Here is a 17,993-nt window from a genome sequence, read left to right on the forward strand (position 1 = left end):
CTCCCACAGACAAAGATGAATGCTCTTCTAAAAGGAATCTTTTTTTTTTTTGCATGGATTATTTATTACAAACTTCAAACAGTGGGAGAAAACAAGATTTTCCTGTCAGATTTTTCACTGCTTAAACCTTTTGAACCTGCTCTCACCACGGAAAAGCAAACAGAGCTTACCTTTTTTTGAGTAAAAAGGTAAATAATTTGCGTACGCTCCTAAGTATTTGTGTATGTGTGCGGTACTATAGCACAAAGGTGGCTTCCATCAACAACTGCCAATTATTTTAATTTTCTGCATTGAGACAGGATTTACTTCAAGAGAGGTGAACAGGATATACAGTGCAGCTGCTCATTAGAGCAGACCGTGGAATACACCAGGCACAAACAAATTTCATACCACATCAAATGTACAGTATGTATCCATTCTGGCTACGTGAGAGAAAGTAGGTATTATATTGAAGTATCTGGCATGCACATCATTTGTGCTTTCAAAGTTCAAATGAAAGCACTCTCTTATGTTTATATTTAATACCTGCTTTCTTTTCAAACCTGCACTGTTTTTTTTTACATCTTAAAGGGATGATTCCTGAACTCTCTATTCAAGAGTGCATCTCATACAATAATCCTGTGAGAGTTCCTCCTTTGTGCTTTAATACAGGCTTGCAGGATGTGCAATCACTGAACACTGAAATCACCATGCCTATCTGCCTATTAGCAGAGTATTAGACAGGTTGATAATAAAATATACCCATTTCTTATTTTTTACAGCCAAAAAAACCACGATGCTGGATTTTTGAAAGATTTCACTAACGTTTTCTCCCAAATCACATCCAAAAAAGATCACTCGCAACCTTGCATACAGGCAAATTCAATTAAACAAAATCGACAAGCACTAGTAAGTCTGTGCTCTATTACAAACTGTAACAAAGTATAAACAGTTAACTCTTGTAAAGTGATAAAAATATTACAATTTCTATTAAAAATGCCTAATAAACACTTGAAAACTCAATCAGTGAAAAAAAAAGATTTGATTTTAATGAAAGAAATAATTAGAAAAACAGAATAACTTCCTTCTCTCCCAAAATTCTTACCATTTTCTCCGTCGGACTTCCGCTCTTGCTCCGTGTCAGTAAGGGAAAGGACAGAATTGGCCCGGCTGGAAAGGCAGGAGCTGTGCTCGGATTTGATTTCCCTCATCCAGAGTCGCAGGGCATGATCGGGAGAGGGGCCACCTTCAGTTTCTGTGTCAACGTCGGAGCCCATGCCCAGCGGGTATCCATGCTGAGGGGCAGCATGCAGCTCAGACTGGTAGCTGGGGCATATCATTTGGGGCGTCTCACAGAATTCAAGTTCTTGGGGAGAAAAGCAAAACACGAAACCTGCATGTTAATGGCTTCTTCATCTTGATATGGGTCAGGGTCTCGGGCTTTCAGTTCACCAGGCAAAACACTTACAGTATGTCAACCAAAGTGGCAGTGCTATTATTTATAAAATATTACTCTTTTCTGTTACGTTTAAGCTAAGAGTTGTCTTAGAAATACTGGAAACAGATCAGTAATACAAAAGTGCCTATGTCCTTTATTCTTTAAACAAAACCTCTCATGATAGATGAAACCGGCACTGATTTCAAAAACTGCTCTAAACCAACCCTATGTCCATCTCCATCTTTTATCTAATTTCAACAGTAAAAATAACTGTGAAATAAATTCTTTCATTTTTTTAAGGAATACTGTCAGTGGTACAAACATTGCCAAATTTAGTATAAAAACACTTTTATACTGACCAATACCAAAATAGCTGCCTCATTGGTTTGATGGTTCATGATTCATGATACATAATCATAAATAGTTAAAAAGTACTTTTTAAAATAACTTTTCTTGTATTGAGCCATAGTCTGACATACAGTAGTCTAACACATTAGAAAAATGTATCTATACCACCTAGAACTGCTATAATTAGCTTCCACCAACGTGCAGCAAAGCTGAGGTGGTGAATAAGAGATCTGTGCTGATTCCAAGAGCAGAAAGTCCTTTTTCAAAGATATCAATCTTGTGTTGTCCCTTGAGAGATTCTACCTAGTAGCGGAGGTTGTTTTTGTTTAACCAAGGAGATGAGGAAAAATAGGAAGAGTGTTTTCTTTATTCTGCCACCCACTCTTCCATCTGGACAAGCTAATTCCATAAGGATAAGGCATGTCTTTTCCCTTGTCTTGCAGAAATACAGAGCCATTTGTCACTTTGGTTCTCCAAATACTGGGAATTTAATTGGACATTACATGAAACATAGGGTTTTGCAAAAGACAGGCTTAGCATGAAAAACAAAATAAATTACCATATGTTGAATAAGATGGGAAGGAACAAAATCTTGAGAACACACACAAAAAAATACAACACAGCCTTCCTAGACAAATGTATGCTTGATTGCTGGTGGTTTTATTTTTACCAGAAATAATGAAAGATAAACTATATAAAAACACTATTAGAATAGTGAAATACTAGAAAATAAATCTAAGAATATCACAATACATAATGTAGTTAATTGTGCTTTAGGAAGTTCCCATATTCTGTGTGTAAGAAGTGTGTAAAAACACATTTTGCTGATATATTATATTAAAATGTAGATTTCCCCATCTACTGTAGCAAAATTATACTTATAAGGCTAAACCACAACTAAGCTCTCTAATATTAAACAGAAAAATAACACAAACAAAACACTGAAAGCTTTTGAAAACAAGTGCTGCATATTCCTACTGCAGTAAATTACACGGTACAAATCCATATTTTTATGAGGTATTATTCATTACAGGTTACATTACCTGCTGGAGCAGCAATCAATAAAATGAGTGTCTATCACCTGAGATAGACAGCAAAAAAAATGAAATACACAAGTATAGTGATTCTACAGTTTTATATACACATATGACTTCTCAATGTCTTTCAAAAGATAAAATATTAGAATTTTGAGGCAAACATATCATGATATTATATTATTGTACATATTAAAAGCTTCACAGATGAGAGTTTCTGTACATTAACATTGGAAAAAAGAAGGTGAACTCCCTAGGTCTGTATTCTATTATATGTAATTAGGTCTTCAAAAAACAAGAAAAGATTAAGATAATCTCATTAAATGTACAGTATAACACAAAGATAAGATACATTTGGATTAATGTTTGACATTTTGTTAAATGAATATCCATGTTGGAAGCATGGTGGCACTTTGGTTAGTATTGTGCCTTGCAGCATTAGGGCCTGGGTTCAACAACTAGGATGCTATCTGCAAGGAGTTTACTTGTGTTTCCTGTATTTGCATGGCTTTTCTCAGGTTGGTCTGATTTTCTCCCACAGTCCAAACACTGTGAAATTTTGTCTTGTGGCTGTGTGTCTTGTCCAGAGTGTAACTTGTGCTCCATGTTTCCCAAGATAGGCTCCAGGTCACAATGACCCTGAATGAGATACATGGTTATTGGAAGTGATGAAAAATTCTTCAGTGAATAAGTACATTCTGTTACTTATGGCAAGTCCTTCAACAATGACTTCAAATGGACATTTCCTGTAACTGAAAAAAAGAAGAAAGAGCCTTCTTCAGGTGTGACACCTGAAGAAGGCTCTATGGCCGAAACGGATGAAACGTTGTGCTTTCTTTCTTCTTTTTTCAACATAGAATAAACCTATTACTTGTTCCTTTGCAGCCTACGCATGCTGACGCAGCTACCCACCATTTCCTGTAACTGTTTATAAGTCTCTCACTTACATTAGCCTTTTAGGACTTTTGGCCCAATCATCCTTACAGAACTATTTCAAGCTAATTACATTTTTATGTGCTTCCTTGCATGATGAGTTCACTGCAGGTGAGCTGTTCATGCTCATCAATGATGGCAAGGTGTCTGGGTCCCAAAGCAGCACAGCAGCTGCAAACCATGATATTAACAAAACCATACTTGAGAGGTAGGGTTCTTCTGTTGCAAGGCAAAGTCAAAGTCCAAGCTTAAACCCCACTAAAAAGCTTTGGCTTGAAACAGTTCTGTAAGGAAAGCTTTTAATTTCCAAAATAAATGAAGGTGGCTGATAATCAGTTACAGGAAATGTCTAGTTGGAAGTCATTGCTGCTAAAAGAGAAGTTAAAGAATTTTAGTGTTTACATAGAAATTCACACAAGGATATTTACTGTTGGATCATTTGGTTAAGTAAATATTAAAAACATATCTTAGTCTTTGTTTTATGAGTTGTTATGTGTCTTCATCTTTTATTAATAGTTTCATGAAGATATTACTACTTTTTATGTATAAAAATATGAGAATAAGGACAAAACCTAGTGGGTTCACAAACCTTTTTCTGCACTATAAACAGGCACCTTCAACTTCCAGAATGCAAAAAGTCTAAATACAAAATGCATTTTAGTGTTTTTTTTAGAAATTCCAGTAGTAGAGATTAGCTCAGAGCTCAAAAGCAGAATTTCTGATACTAGAAAAAATGATCTTCTGATAGTTTAAATGTCTTTCAAGAATGAGACGTTTTCACATTCGCTCTCCATCTCCTCTTTGCTGTCATATTTCATCAGTTCACTGACAGCTGGTGACAGTTAATGCATTCTCTACCAGAATCTTTACTGCTTTTGTGTGTTAATGGTGGAATCTAGAGCTTCTGCATTGCATTTTCACATTTTCAGATGAGTACAGCTGGATCAAAATGCTACAAAATTCTTGACTTTTTATGTGTGACACTGCTGTTTACCTTCATTTTTCAGAATTTTGCTTTGTGTTTCTCGGTATGGATCAGTGTATGGTAATCAAATACAATAAAGGCACTGTAAGAATCTTTAGCTTAAGATGATTAAATAAAAGATTATATGTATTATGTGTATTATTACCATATATTTAGTAATATAGTCATTACTATTGTAACGCTTCAGGGTTCACGTGGGCGCGAAACTAAATAAGACACATGTATTTTTTCTTCTTCACTTGAACTTCCTCATGGAATGGGCAATTTAGCGCAGCCTATCATCCTGTCTGTCTGTTTTGGGGAGAAATCTGGAATCTACACAAACTCCACCCAATCCAGAATCAAACTCAGAACCCTAGACCTAAAGCAGCAGCAATCCACACTACAGTACCACCCATTTATACAGTATACTGTATGCCTTTTCTACCCTCATACCACAGTATATATCTAAGTATATCCTGAATACATGCATATCGAGCAACATCAGAACTTGTGCTTTTTTTTTAAGAATTGCGATTTACAGTAAGTTGCCGTAAATCTGAAACACTGTAGAATTAAAATTATTTTCACTTTTCTACAATACCTTCTTTCTCTGAAGCCATCTCTAGATAAACTTTAGAAAACAAATAAGTACAGAAAAAATCCTCATTTCATCTGTATGTTCTACACTTCATATTGTTTCCTGCCAGATTTTGAAATAACTTTTTTGCTTGGCAAAAGGTTTTAAAAATCACCCTGCTCATTGATCCTGTGATGATCATGATCATCTGTCAGCGATAGTCCTTATGTACTATAAATGAAACATATTCACCTGGGTCTTTGATACATTCTAAAATCTTTATATAGTTTTAAATGCTGGATTTCATACAGTACATGTACATGAGCACAGCTATTTTATGTCTAATATCTAATACAAGATTTATGAAAAAAATAACTGAAGCACAAATATGAAAGTGCTGCATTATGAAAACACAATATCAGCTTTTAAGTATGTTCCAATTAAAATGAAGGCAAAACACTTGGCAGTTCAAGCATGAGTGAAATTAAGAGCAACTCACTTTATTTCATAATTAAGAGATTCTGAACTTTTAATTAAAAAAACGAATTGGTTAAAATGAAGTTTAAAGAAATGCAACCCAGTCAAAAATAAACACTAGAATATCCTAGAATACGAATTGTTATTCAGTTGTTTAAGATAAAACTGATGGCCAATGACTCTTAGGGAATCTAAGATCATGGAATAACCTAGGTGGTCAGGTCAGTAAGCGCCTGTACAAATTAGCAGCATGGTGGCCCTGCCCACAGGAGATGTCTCACAAGCTTAGAGACCTGAATCCCAGCTTTGTTGGATTACTGATAACTGAATGAGAGATCACGGTGCAGCACAGCAGGGTGTGGGAAAGGGCCCTCAATAATGAGATAAGTGGTTTCACTCTAAAGAAGGAGGAGAATAATTAAAAAAGAGGAGACGAAAGGAAATTCCTATTGTTCTGACTGTTTGGGTGACAGCTGATCTGCAGCAAACTCTTTTAAAATACTGGCTTTCTGAGACTCGGAAAAATCTTCAATGTGCCTTTCTAACAACAGCTTCCAAAAAGGAAAGGAATTTTGTGCAACGGCCATTAATACTGCTGTGGCCAACAGCAGGGGCGATCATTACAAGAATGGGGCTGTGGCTGGCATGAAAAATTGGTACTACAGGATCATAAATCATATTCTTGAGAGTTTAGCAAGTAGTATCCCATCCTGTTTCTGTATTAAACTTGACTTTTTAGGTATTATCTTTGTCCCACCTACAGTAAATGTAACCAGTGGAGGGACATTATTAAGAGGCATTTTATAACAAAAATGTCTACTAAAACAAACAGATTTCCAGCAATTTATAATTTGAGAACATAAACCAATACTAGGCACAAGAAACAGTAGTGAAATATCAGCGTTAAATGTGGTAAGAATATACTGCAAATATGCAATATACTGTATATATATCACAATACTTCTATTTAAATTTTCTTATAAAAATATCAGAATATAGATCTTAATATTTTAACTCTTTAAAAAGGCTTAACATATAGTTTATAAATTAACGTCTGTTTATAAGAAGTTAATATGGCAGCAGACATGACAACAATAACAAGACTGCTTACAGCAACTTTATTATAAAATAATGATTACAAAATAATTTTCCATTGGAAGCCTAATTACCTCAAATCTGTTGTGGTGTGAAAGGTGCCCACAGTTTCAGATATCTGTCTTTTGTGTTTGTGTTGTAAGAAACAGATTAGGTTGCTCTGACCATGGTGCTGAATTAAGGCTAGCTTCTAACTTACAGGTAAGGTTTTGTTTTTTTACAGTTTATGTTAAACTGCCATCAAACTTAAGGTGAAGGCTAAAATGTCATGAGCACTGAAACACCAGAAAATAATCAGGATTTGTCCACAGATTCAAATATGCACCTCATATCACTAATTGAAAAACAACATTGAATATCAGAAAGACAATTCCAGTTATTTTCAGCTGCTATTAACTAAAATTAACATCTAAATATGAAAGGGAACAGCAAAATGAGCAGAGAAATAAACACGCTTCGATACAGTATTTAAAAGAAAATGAATCCTGTTGTACTTGATGAACAAACTATAGGCAGAATATTCAAATCTCTGTCTGAATAAATTGTTGCTCATCAACCTATTGTAGTAGTTCTGATTCTATCAATGCTAGATCCATTGATATACTGCTGAAAGCATCAGTGTTCAGAGTGATTTATTACACCTCAAGATGGCTTGCAAATGCACATTGATGGTTGCCACAACAACTGGGCTTCTGTTTTCTGAGCTATACCATGATTATTTTTTGCTTACTATTCTATGGAGTAAAAGAACAGGGTAAAATGTTCACCTTGCTACTTAACAGTCATGGACATGGCAGAGAATATCAGTAAAAGTTCCATAGTTATAAGCACTGGATTGCTCATTAATTTGTATATAATATTTTTCCTTCACCTTTCTATTTACAGGTGATTACCCTGGAGGGGTATCAATGAGTACTATGAATTCAGAGAATACTCAAGGATACAATTAACTGTTCTGGGATATCTGTTTACAGCAAATGTCTTTGTAACCAGGGAAGAACACAGTGTCAAGGTTTTCTGCTGTGATAAACTAGAAAAAAATATAACCTTTCTGAATAATCATTAAAATTACACATTCTATTGTAAACCTCAATGTGATAAAAATCCTTCAGGTTTTTGCAAGCATTCTGGCAGCCACAAAAGTTACAGGAAAGACAGTTACTGTTCAGTCAGCTTGTGTAAAGTTTTTTTTTTCTCCTATGAACCTAACAATCTATAGATTTTGAAATCAAAGATGATAATTAGTACACAATTTAGTATGCAAGTCCCAGACCACTTCATGCTCCCTGGTATGCAATTAAATAGCAATCTTGTTTATGTAAAGGGTGTCTGACTATAGATTCTATCAGTTTTACTTGTGAATTTGACTCTCCATAATTAGCACATGTCAAGAACACTGTTCTGCAGCTGCTTAAAACATAATGTGTATGCAGACCCACCTCCGATTTCATATCTGGGCTTAATCTTTAATTAAGGTTTGTATGGGGGTGAAGATCACATCTTATCAATATTTACTCCATCAAGTAAAATAAATTAGCTTCAGAGCCATCTGTGACCATGAAAGGCATTGTTGGTTAATATGTGACAAAAGCCCTATTCAGGTCATACCTGTCAAATGTGAGTCAGTAGCAGTAAAAGCACATTATTTATACAAATTTAACTCTTAACTGATAAGGTGGAGAAATTCAAGCAGCCTCTTAACTGAAATAAGAGAACACAAAAGGCAGTATGATGATTTGTATGATTTGAAGATAGCTCAGGAATTCAGGTGAAATGTACAAAAAGAGAAGGAAACAGAGAAATCAAAGAATTACATTGTAAAATGTTGTCTCTCTTCACCAATATAGAGTTAATCAACTTCACAAATGTTAGTCTTCTCCCTAAAAGCTGTGACACCATACTAAAAATTCTCTTTGTTTTTGCAAAGAAGAGTAACCCATTGTAATCAAAGGGAAGATATGCTTTGAATCTACAGTCATAATTATCTCCCAAGAATGGATTCCTGCCAGAATCATGAGTCACCTATAAATGCCTGCAAATTTTCTCTAAGTTGGTGTGTTTACTCAAACACTCAAACAACATCCATTAAAAAAAATTAAATTAATTAACTTAAGAATGCCTGTAATGGCTTTACACCTTTGATACTACTGTAGGTCATGGTATGAGCTGACTATGACCAGGATGCCTTAAGTGGTGAAGCACAATTGACTGGGTGTCACATTGAGTAGGAAAGGGGTCAAGCAGTAAGGGCTCTCTTGGCTCTCATTAACATAGTTACCCCTGCCATTTACAAATCAGGTACCCAGTCACAGTTACCCCAGCGCAGTGCTATGAGCGTGTGCTCATAGAAATTAAAACAATTAAAACTTGAGGAGTGCATGTTGTGTAACTCTGAGGCCAGACTTAAAAGCACACAACTGGCGATTCCTAATTAGGTGGGCATGCATTACTATTAATATGCAACATGTGTAGTGATTTAGAAGAATAATATCCTGGCAGTCCTCACTTTATTACACAAAACCAAGGAACAAGGTCTTTAATCTGCCGCTGTGTGAAAAAAGACTCCATTCTTGGTTGTGATTCACTAGTTAATAACCAAAACATAAACCACAGATGGAAAATGGGACATGACCAGCAGATCAAATCAGATATGAGAATGTCATCTGCATACAAGGGTTACAATACTGCACTTACATTTTTCAGTCAATCTGATGAATTTGACAAATCTGCAGTGAGCAAACTGTAATTATTCAGTCTGTGTTGTTTCCAAGGCAACTCGAACAAAATGTTTTTTGTGCAAAATGTGATTTGAATACTGTTAAGAATATGAAATAGTATTTTTATTCACCTTTCCTTCCCAACAGAAGGATTTAGCTTGATTATGACTCAATGTACTCTTTTAATTATTCTACTAAATAAAAAAAATGTTTGTATGTTGATGCATAAAAAACAGACCTGGATGTTTCTAAGCTAAAGACAACTAATGTATTAATAGGCCAGAAAGGATACAGCTGTTACCCAGCCCTTAGCATATAAATTGTATTTTCAGTGAAATGCAGATATATTAATTAATTTAAAAAAAGAAAAAGATGTGAATGTCTATGGTCCATTAAGGCTATTTCTGGGAATCAGTATTCCCTTGAATCAATTCAAGACTAAATAAAAATAAAAACAATTCAAAACAAATTGAAGAATAACTTGTGATTATGAATTTTAAAATATATACTTTCAAATGAAGACAAATGCATTAGCCCACATAATTAATTATTTATAGCCATGCTTTAGTGCTGTACATTTCTACTGTATTTACCTCAACAGATTTCAACATTTACAGAGAGAACTGCAAAAATATATTAACATTTCTTTTCCATTTGTTAGCTATTATTGTCACAATTGAATAGGTGATTAACAGCACAATAAAGACATACTAATAACAATATCCTGTCCTCCATTATTTGACACAAATGTTGGTGGATTTTCAATTCCTGTTGTGCCAGGAGTCATTTATTATTTGTGCTAGAAGAATACAGATATAATTGTAGGGCACTTGCTCAAACCTGTATGAATTTAGGGCACACATGTTTGCTGTAATCCTACAAAAAACAATGGAGATTTAATGAGAACTTTTTTTATCAAGTGTCACTGCTGGTCAGTCTCAAATGTTGTATAAAATGTGAACCCTCTGAAAGCACAAACCAAAAGCATTATTATCACACCAAACTGTGTGACATCTCTACATTTGGAACCATCCAGTAATTTTACAACAGTGAAATAATAAGACTGCATTTGCATATTTTCTCCAGTTAAATGTTATGTAGCCTAAAGTATTTAACAAATCCTGCCATTGACCTTTATAAAAACATTTATTCTAAATAATGTGATATGACCAAACAAAAAAAACAACAACAAACAAACACTGTTTTACAAGTGCTTCAAATATGCTTATCACATTAAAATTACAAATAATTTCAGTACTGGAAAAAACCCCACTAATCACCAGGTAGATTTAATAACTTAAATTATTTGTGCATCAATGACATAATGATTCAGAATTACTCTCTTTCAGGCCCAACATAACATTATGGTCACTGAATGCCTTATTTCTTTAACTACACACTTTTTTTTCAATAAAAACAAATCTGATCTCAAGTAACACAAAGATGAAGAGATAAAATTTGGAGCTGTGTTGAAGAAAATCTACATGGATTAAAATGACAGCAAGCCACAATTGCTTGTGATTGACAATAACTGAGCATGAAATACTCTAAAGAATAAATATGTTTTTGTAGTCTTTTATAACTTCATCTGAAAGCTTTGTATCATGTTTTTTGGTAGTAATCAAAAACCACTTCCTTGTGCACAGGACATCTCTTAGAATTGTTGCAATTTATATCCAAATAATCAACAATAATTCCTTATATTTATATAATGTTTTTTATCCTAAACAATTCCAGAGTACTTTATACAGTATATAGGAGGTGACTCAGTTTATCTACAGTACCACTAAAATATAGCACAAAGCTGGGTGGTAAGTAGCAGCCATTATGCACCAACAGTTCTACTACACAGAAGACCAGGTAAAGAGGTGATTGCTTCACCAATAAAATTAAGGAGGGCTTTTGGGAAAGCTAGATTGTACAAGCCCAGAGAGGAAGATATAAAAAATGAACTGATAATTAGAGTTTTATGCCAATGGTTACCCATCCATTATACAGTATATGTGGGTGTAAAATTTATAATTGAGTAAATACTTTTACCCATGCATGTTATTGTGTCATTACTGTTATAGTAGTATGGTATAATTATCATATGCATTATACTTTTACTGAACACTGACAATTTTTACTAGTCAATTAGGCAACCAAGTCTGCCTGAGAGAATCTTTCTGCATAAGTGCCATTTCATACTAAGCCTTCAAAAGCTTTTTGAAACATTTTCAAATAATTAACACTTTTACATTCTACTTAGTTCAAAGGATGACTTGTACAGTTCATTGCTATTATTCTTAATTAGCTTTCAATTTTTTTTTGAGGGATGGGGTTTAAGCTTCGTGTAGCCAAAAGAGTGTGATGACCCTTACCTTGTATTTTTTCTGAAGCAGCATTTACTAATAAAAGCAACAGTCATCAGCTAAAATATGGTCAAATTCAAACACTTCCTTTCAGGGTTCACTCGACTGGACAACAATCTTTGAACAGATATACACATGGGCACTAAACGTTAGATATAAACCTAGTAAAACAGATGCTATGTAATGGTTGCCAAGATTTAAATACATAAACATTGACATAAGGGACAGTCTTTTAGGAGCTGTAATAATAGGCCATGAATTAAATATTCACACAACAGAGGGAGACAAGAGTACTTTCATTGTGTCGGAACTGCTGTTCTAAGCTCCTCATGAGCCATTAACTGGAACAAAGCCCAAAGATCAATGAAAGTGGGGACTCAAATGTAATGGTTACGTATAGCTTGACAACATTTTGTCCAAGTAACCTTACTTACCTTATAAGTCTGAAGTGCATTACTGTATATACTGTATGAATCACATATCCTTAGCTCATATGGTTGATAAAAACGCCAGCGTTTCAGGTTTGATTCCTGTATAGGCATACATTTTCACAGCAGTTTTACAACCTTGTAGCTTCATTTTGCCAAATCTCAGAAGTCAAGAAAGGCTGGGTGTGGTCAGTACTGGGAAAGAAGACCTTAAACGAAATTCAGGTTGATCTTGTAAGTGGTTTTGGTGGACCAGTGGTGGTTTGCCTACATTGCCTAATTTCCAAGCCAATGTCCCAGTTCAGAGATGGAGGACTCTGTGCTGAAGAGGGTGTCATGCTTTTGTGACAGGCAGTCTGCCTAATCAACATCCGAAAGGAGACAGCTGTAGTTCCTTATGATCCCGACACTTGTCAACTACGCGCCTCTCTATGAAATCATGTGCTCCCTTAAAACAGGTGTGCAAGTTAGCCAGGAAAGGAGCCAGAGAAGCCACATACCAAGGCTCAGCAGTAGGCCGTGAGTGAGAGAGAAAACTGACTGCCTGTCAGAAATGAATGAGCCATGAAGAAGTTTTTCTTCTACTGTTTTTATGAAACTTCATAAAAAAGAGTGCTGCCACGCTGGGTTTTGTTCAAACCTCATTTGTGCTTGCACTCCTTTCCAGCCCGTAACAGAGACATTAAAAATTGAAATTACCTGCTCATTGCAGGCGCTCTTAATAACAGTACAGTTAAGTTGCTAACCCTAGTGCACTGGTTAAATTTCAGTCTCAGTCTGATGCACCTAATGTTTCCCCAATCTGAACTGGAGAAGAAATCTCACTTTTTTTGATCAACTGTGTAGTTCGTATGCTGGTGCATTGTAGCTGCACGACATTTCCCTGGTGAGTGCGACTCTTCAGAGGTGATTGCAACACACTGCAAAGAGCTGTGTATTCCTTTAGGTTGAAAATCTATATAAAGCCAGCATATTATGGTTATGCTAAGTGGAACTATGACAAAACCTTCATGTATTGCAGTATTATACATCTTTGAAAATGCAACAGTATTGTTACAAGCAGATCACTTGCTTTTTCAGTTTTACTATTCGGAGTTTAAATAGAACTAAGCACTATGTTACAAATGCAAGTAAATAAAATGTCCATATATCCTCCATACTATCCATCTATTATGCTTCATCCTGTGAATAAAAAAAATTGAAGAGAAGAAAAAGTAAGGCATGCACAGTAAGTAGCTTTCCTCAAGCTTCTTGTTTCTTCGCACATGTGGTTAAAAGGTGCAGGGTGCTTGACGAAAGGTGTTTGCAAACAGAAAAAAAAAATGTTGTGTTAAAGATTACTACAGATCTCAAGAATTTACATTTGCAAACTTTGAAAATACTCCTATTTGTGTTTTTTCAGCAATGTCCCATACTAAAAAATAAAAGCAGCCCTTCAAAATGGACTTTAATTTTTTAATTCAGTTTTAGTACTTTTTACTACTGATGCAGTATTTGTATATCCTTAGCAAGTAAAATTGATATATTGATGTTCTCCAGAAAATTCCCAAGCAAAAAAAAATAAACAGAAAAAATTGATTCTTAGTTACTTGCATGCTATTAATCAAAAAACTCTGCAATTCACTTGGTGTTTTACAATGAGATAAAATCAGTGAACTGAGACTAGTCTATTAACATCTTTTTATGTCAACTGTCATTATTTGAATTTCTTACAATTAATCAATTAAAGGGAAAATTAAGCACCTCATCAAAATAATTAAGAAAAAAACAGCTTGTGATGAATTCACTTCATTCGCCATTTAAACATTGTCAGTAATTAATCCCTAACGTGTCCTCAATTTTTCTGTCACTCTCACTTGCCTTTTGTGGACACAAGATGCTCAAGCATTAAGCATCCAAGGTTTTTAATTAAGCTTGAGTTTAATATGTATACAAGGATATTGAAATAGAAAGAAGTACCAATTTCACCATAGAAAATAGTTTTAGAAATAATAGTTTTATTAATATGATGCAGTACACTGTTTTCCTTTATTAACATACTGTATGTTGTGTATTTTAAGGGAATTCAGTGTGTAATGCTAAGGCAATGAATTAATTTGTTCTTCATTTTTCTTGCACTTTCAAATGAATTGCCTATGGCACACAATACATAATTTATGAAATTCCTTCCATTGCTATCTTGAGGATATAGGATTTGAACATTACAAGCTAATAAGAAAGGAATCAAATGCCAGTACACTACTGAAAATATAGATAAAAAAATAATTTTAGTGTGCTGTAAGATACTTGTGGAGCTTTCGTTACAAGCAATCCAAAAAGACTATATGCATTTTTGATATTACTGGTAATGGGAGCAGAGTGTTTATTATACAGTAATTCAGAGTGGGGAAAAGGGCCTGCCAATTTTTTTTTCCATTGAAATGTTGACCACTATGACAGATCATAAGCCAACCAGAAACACTGCCTTTACATTGGTTCAGGCAGGAGAGTTCTACTGGCAGAGTACTACTGGCTACAGTCAGTCATTCATTAAAAAAGAAAATGAATAAGAGATAATGTTTGCCCAGGGCACAGCCGTGATGGATAAAGAGGAATTTCAACTAGTGTATAAATAATATAATTCACTGCATTTTGATACATTAAATAAAATAAGTTGCGCACGCGCACAAAATGTGACTATATGTTAGGTCCACATGTGTTACTAAACAACATAATCTTCAAAAACGTCTTAAAACCAAGTTTGCTGACACACTATCTATCATTCTCACAAAAAATACAATTTCTACTCCTGGCGTATTACATTCCCAAATTCTTTCAGTCTATACACCATCTAAACAAATGCATTTTAATTTAAAATAACATCAAGTTATATTATTACTGGATTTTCTGTAGAATTAATTTGACTCCTATTAATGTTGCACTACTCTTTCTTTTACATAGGGACAGGTACAGTAAGCTGCACATGATATCAGGTTTTCATGAAGAGACTGTGCTGTCATTGCATCACTGCAATTTTTTTCTCACTTTTTAAAATATATTGTGCCATATGAAGGAGCCTTCAAAGGCCTGTCCATTAGAATGTCTAACTTCATGTGAAATCATTTCATACTTGAAGTGTAAACTGCTTGCATGAACCCACTGCACATTTCTGAAGGTTTTTGAAAGATGCCTTTATTAACAGTACATGTACTTACATGTTTATTAATTTTGTTCCAGCTATACCACTTATTTTAACATTTTATGAACTTACGTGTGGCCTATAATATTTTGTAGTAGAAGAGTGATCAGAGAGGCTACTAAGAGGTCACTGGTAACTATTGAGAGAAAAAAATGGCCAAGACAGGTTAAAGTGTGCATATCACAAGCACTCCACAAATCTGGCCTATATGGCAGGATGGCCAGAAGGAAGCCACTCCCAACAAAACAGTAACAACGCATTTATGTGATACTGCAAACAGGCAGAAAAGGTTTGTGGTCTGATTAAACTTAAATTTAATTTTTTGGCCTAATTGCAAAACATTACATTTGGCACAAACCCAGCATAGCAGAGCACCCAAAGAACAGCATCCCCACTGTGAAGCATGGTGGTGGCAGCATCTTGTTATGGGTATGTTACTCTTCAGCAAGAAATGGAACACTTGTCAGGATTTAAGGGAAAATGAATGGAGCAAAGTAAAGAAAAGTCCTTGCAAGTCCCTCTGCAAGAAAGCTGATACTGGGACGTAAGTTGTACTTAACAGTGACCAGAAGCACACAGCCAAAGCTAGACTGTAGTGGCTAAGGAACAAAAAGCCAAATGTCTTTGAGTGGCTCAGTCAGAGACCCAACCTAAATCCTACTGAATATTTGTGACAAGACATGAAGACAGATGTCGATCAAGACAGAGTTCTTGACAGAGCCTGAACAGTTTTGTAAAGATGAATGGTCAAATATTGCCAAATCTACTGTAGGTGTGCATAGTTGGTATAGACCTATCCCAACAGACTCACAGCTTTAATTACTACCAAAGGTGCTTCTTCTTACGTATTAGCTAAGAGAGGTGGAGAAATATCAACTAAAATATCAGTTTCAGTTTTGGTATTTTTAATATATATATATATATTTCCCAATCAAATAATTTTCCCATTTAAAGTGTCAAGTATGGTATGTACAGTATATAGTGTAAAAGAAATAAAAGTACTCATTTACAGTACATACTGTACATGAAACAGATACAAGAATAAAAAGACATTCTAGGGGCATTAACTTTCGATAGGCACAATATACAATGTATGGTATGCATCATTTTCAGCTAGCTTTTTTGTACTTGTATTATTCACTAGATTCATCACATGAATTAATTGCACTTACACTGACGTGATAACACAACAAGTTACAACATATTAAGAATTACTACTCAAAATTAATCCAAGACAAAGGCAATCAAAAACACTATTCATTATTTCCTGTAATACTGCAACAGTTTAGTTGGAGAACCTAAAGGGATATTCTCTTGTGAGGGTAAATGCATTTAAGATGGCATGCTTATAAAAAGTTATACTAATAGGACCATACTGTAGCCATTACTCTGTCAGTCAAATTCAGTGTTAATGTTATGAAATTGTAATATTCATCATTTAACTTTGTTTAACCTCTAATAGTATACTTTGCCTTCTGACTACCTATATTTCCAAGGGGCGTTTTGGCTGTAGTAGTAACCATGATATTGGAGAGAACATCCCATCTGATACCTTCTGCCTAAAGATACAATACATTTCCTCTCATTATGGGCAAATTAATAAAGTATGTGGATGACCCACTTTAGGTTGTCTTGGAGAAAGAAGTAATTTGCTTTACACATTTCTGATTTTAGCTAAATTATTTTTTTTTCAAATAACAAGTATTTTATTTACTATATCAGGGTTTGAAATCAGTCCAAAACCTACCTTGTGTGGTGGGTTCAGTTGCTGCTTTCCGTTTCCTGCTGTGGCTGTTGTAGTTCATTCTCAGCTCCTGCCCATAGTCAGGCAGGGTTTCTCTGGATGTGTACGATTTTCGCATGTTACGCCCATCTTCACTCTCATCTGAAGAGCTTGTGTAGGCCAGTTCCATTTCATGCCTAACCTTTGAAAGTGGCTGGTAGGGTTTGCAGTCCATCTGCTCCATGGCTGTTGAAGCTGTACTGAAGTCATTAAATCATGAAATCCACAAAGAAACCTGGAACAAGCGCAACAGAGATCAAAATTTTTAATTACTTCGGTATGCTTTCGTTATCAAGCAATCCAGCTATTTTTACCATAAAAATAACAGCTTTATCTCCATCTATGGATATGTGGTGAGTCGAAGTCTAACCTGTCACAGTCGACATCCCACCCCTAGAGGGCGCTCAACTTCTCTTTTCTCCCTAGTTCCTTGTGATTGTTTATGTCCTCCCGGTGTTTCTTGTTTATCTATTTAATCCTAGTGCCTTCAATGCTCAGGGCTCAGCATTAGCATATGGATGTCGTGAGGCCCGCTTAGCATCAGGTGACCCCATGTCCGTGGCCTGAGCGCATAGGCCTCATCCCCGACATCTTGGGCGTTCCTGAGCCCGGGCTTGGAGGACCTCACCCCATGATTCCTACGTCTTGTCGTGTCTGTGTTTCCACTTCCCGGGGATTCTAACCT

At 35.2% G+C, this 17,993-nt stretch overlaps 1 protein-coding gene across 1 annotated transcript in view; it reads right to left on the minus strand.

Annotated features, from left to right (window-relative positions):
- The window catches only part of tenm1 (teneurin transmembrane protein 1), a 214,199-nt gene extending 196,707 nt beyond the window's left edge, over nt 1-17,492 (minus strand). Inside the window, exons 1-2 of the mRNA XM_088925605.1 lie at nt 17,273-17,492; nt 1,085-1,345 (exon numbers count right to left, since the gene is read on the minus strand). Of these exons, the coding sequence (XP_088781731.1) occupies nt 1,085-1,345; nt 17,273-17,492 (481 nt within the window). The remainder of the gene's footprint in view (nt 1-1,084; nt 1,346-17,272) is intronic.
- Nucleotides 17,493-17,993: the final 501 nt, after the last annotated feature.

Source organism: Atractosteus spatula, chromosome 9 (assembly GCF_055471065.1).
Source record: "Atractosteus spatula isolate fAtrSpa1 chromosome 9, fAtrSpa1.hap1, whole genome shotgun sequence".
Classification (NCBI taxonomy): domain Eukaryota; kingdom Metazoa; phylum Chordata; class Actinopteri; order Semionotiformes; family Lepisosteidae; genus Atractosteus; species Atractosteus spatula.